At 34.3% G+C, this 3,031-nt stretch overlaps 1 protein-coding gene across 1 annotated transcript; it reads left to right on the forward strand.

The window, feature by feature from the left end:
* The first annotated feature begins 820 nt into the window (after window positions 1-820).
* On the forward strand, window positions 821-2,190 carry LOC131069341 (uncharacterized). Its single transcript, XM_058004712.2, has 2 exons — window positions 821-1,469; window positions 1,639-2,190. Exons 1-2 carry the CDS (start codon window positions 1,046-1,048, stop codon window positions 1,989-1,991), a joined length of 777 nt encoding a protein of 258 aa, XP_057860695.2. The 5' UTR covers window positions 821-1,045; the 3' UTR covers window positions 1,992-2,190.
* Window positions 2,191-3,031: the final 841 nt, after the last annotated feature.

Consider the following 3,031-nt stretch of genomic DNA (forward strand, 5'->3'; position numbering starts at 1 on the left):
AATATTCTTAGTAACAAATGGTAAGCATGCATCAAAATCATGTTATACCATACCAAAGACACATATAGTCCAATGCAGGATGCAACTTGCTATTACTTTGTTACTATGAGTTGTTATTCCTTCTACAACCAAGAAACCTCGTATGGCATGGAGAATGCGACCATCTTCATGGATATGAATAGGGCAAGTTTCAACAAAATTTGAATTTGAAATTTGAAATTTCAAGGGTTAATTTTGAATGGTGCAAGGTAACTCTTGCATGTTGGAGGTTGAATTTGGATAGAAAAGTGCTAATATCAAGATGAGCAATGAATTTATGGGTATAAGTGCATGCATTAGCATAATAAATGGTAGATTTATAGAAATAAGTGCAGATAAATATGAAATTATAGATTTGTATGTAAAGAAGAAAGGGAATGGATAGAGATTGAACCCAACTTCACACAAAATTGTATCTTTTGTCGATATATCTTTATACTAAACCATTCCATCACAATAAACCCAAAATTACTATCCCTTCACATAAATACTAAATTCAATGACAAAATTATATGAAATGTAAGCCTTCCTCCCCTAAAAGATGTGTAGAAACCATGTATAAAATAACAACTCAAACTGCAGCCGATGGTTTCATGAAGAATCTCTTAACTCACAAACAAGGTTGCATGAGCCCTGGTAGGCCACCAGGTGATATGGGAAACCGCGTGGAATATCAACTCAAAACATACTTCAATTGCCTTCGAATCAAAACCCTTTTGACTATCAGTGCAGAACCCTCCCCCGTGGTCGGCTTTAACTCTGAAAAACAAAGAGAAAAGGCAGTAGAGAAGAATAACTTAATCCATCAGGTTACTTATTCTCTTTTATACACACAAAAGAAAAAATATAACTATATGAAATCCTAAATCAAACAAGTCCACAATCCCTCCCTTATAATTACGGATCCTAAATGAGCTCAGAACAATATCACCACAAGATCTATTTGTACCATTTGTCTATCACATTTGAAGCATACATAATATAACAATTCTGTTCTTTCTTTCAAATGACCTTCATCAATAGGATTAGAATGATGATTCCACAGATGCTATCAAGGCTATGGTCATACTTTGTGTTTCTGACCAGCAAGAAGGCAAGGCTCACAGGGCAGTCCCCTGATGGCAGGGAAGCAGCCCTGCTTAACTATGTTCTTAGCAAGGCAGAGGAAGGAAATGCAGAGGCTGTCTTGGCTGCCATTGATGATTACACTCAGAGTGTTTGGATGATGAACATTGGCAAGCACAAGGGCTCTATTCTGGAATCTGCAGTGCAGAGATGTGAACCCAAATTGGCTTTAGAGCTTGGAACTTATTGTGGGTATTCAGCCATTAGAATTGCTTCCAAGATGTCAAAGCCTGACAGCAAGCTGATCTCTTTAGAGATAAACCCAAATAATTGCAATGTTGCCAAAGCCATTATAAATCATGCAGGTAAGTTATTGTAGTTTTTGTTTTCTTTTGGCTGTTTATGGATACTGATATTATTTGACAGTGTAAATTTACCCTAAGAGATCCAATGGGTTTTCTCTCAGGGGCATTCTTTACCACTGTGTTTAACATGTTTTTTCCTTTTTCTTTTTCTGGTTTGGCTTGTTCTCAGGACTTGCATCAAAGGTGGATGTCATGGAAGGGACACTAAGTGACAGATTGGAGGACTTGTGTGATATCCTAGATGATGAAGGGGTTCCACACTTTGATTTTTTATTAATGGATCACTCCAAGCAGTGTTACTTGTCAGATTTCCTGTTGCTTAAGGAGAGGGGAATGATTGGGAAAGGAAGTATCATTGTGTCCAACAATGTGGGTTCAGATTTCTCCAACTATCTGAGAACTAGCAGTGATGAATTGGAGAGTGAAGAGCACAGGTGTGGTTCAGAGTACATGAGTCTGCTTCCATCTATTATCACTGTTTCAACTTTCAAGGCAGATCTCCCCATGTTCGTTAGGACATAAGGTTTATGTGTTAAAAATGTTTTCAGTAGAAAGTATGTTCTTGAAATAGAGCTAAAAGTAGGTGTTTTTCTTTCTGCTATTTCTATATGGGAATAAATGTTTTCTTCCTGTAATTTCTAACATGATGTTTCTCATGTTCAAACATTGAGGTGGGATTGTTAGCTTATGCAATCCTTTCTAACTGGTCACAGAGTTCATATATAGTGTGCAGCATTGTGTATTTTGATCTTGCTGTGGTTTAGTCTTGTTAATATTGTAAACAGCTTAATGTAAAGGGTTTCAGATCCCTTCAAAATCTGTTTTATTCATAATCAAAAATAGAATTCACATAATAATAAAAACATCTCTTTCTATTGAAATGAGAAGACAACCTTCATTTTTCTACTAATTGTTGAAAACGTATCAGTTGATTATGAGTTTTGAATCTATTGCAATTTGATCTTGTTCTGTTACGTGTTATACTACTTTGGCAGTCATTTTAATGTTAATGGAAGGCTTAAAAATAACACCATTGTTAAAGTTTAATTCATCCAAGAAAGTTTAGTATACCGATTTGTTATATTCCTTGTGCGTATGACATTTGGTTGCTTTATATAAATCTTTGTTCTCTTTGTAAAGTTTAGCGTAGAGTTAGAGGATCTTTTGTTAAGTGTGGTTTTATTCTAATCAGATAAGATGCATATATTTATACGAGGAAAATAAATACAAAATAAGGCAGTTTTAATACTAAGTGAATTTAATCTGAAATGAAATTAAAATTTGATGGTTCAAGATTAGGAATGAATGATAACAATCTATTATCCATCTTGGAAATAGAGTACTTTTTAGTTATTTATGTAAGATTGGAATTTGGAATCAGAGTCAAGTTAGCAGTTGTAGAAATGTACTATATTTGCAAACTAGTTTTTTTGTTCGGAAGATATTGTACACCTTTCATATATAAATATTTTATATTTTGTAATATTGTAGTCTATGTCAAAATGGAAAATGGAATCACACATTGGTATTGAGCAATATTTTTTCAAATGGAAGGTTATATT

The sequence above is a fragment of the Cryptomeria japonica genome, chromosome 7, assembly GCF_030272615.1.
Source record: "Cryptomeria japonica chromosome 7, Sugi_1.0, whole genome shotgun sequence".
Lineage (NCBI taxonomy): Eukaryota > Viridiplantae > Streptophyta > Pinopsida > Cupressales > Cupressaceae > Cryptomeria > Cryptomeria japonica.

What these genes read in the sequence shown, in the direction of transcription:
- LOC131069341 (XM_058004712.2), top strand. Translation starts at nt 1,046, where the DNA reads ATGACCTTCATCAATAGGATTAGAATGATGATTCCACAGATGCTATCA. An exon ending in AGCCATTATAAATCATGCAG is followed by an intron (nt 1,470 to 1,638) that starts GTAAGTTATTGT and finishes GCTTGTTCTCAG; the next exon opens with GACTTGCATCAAAGGTGGAT.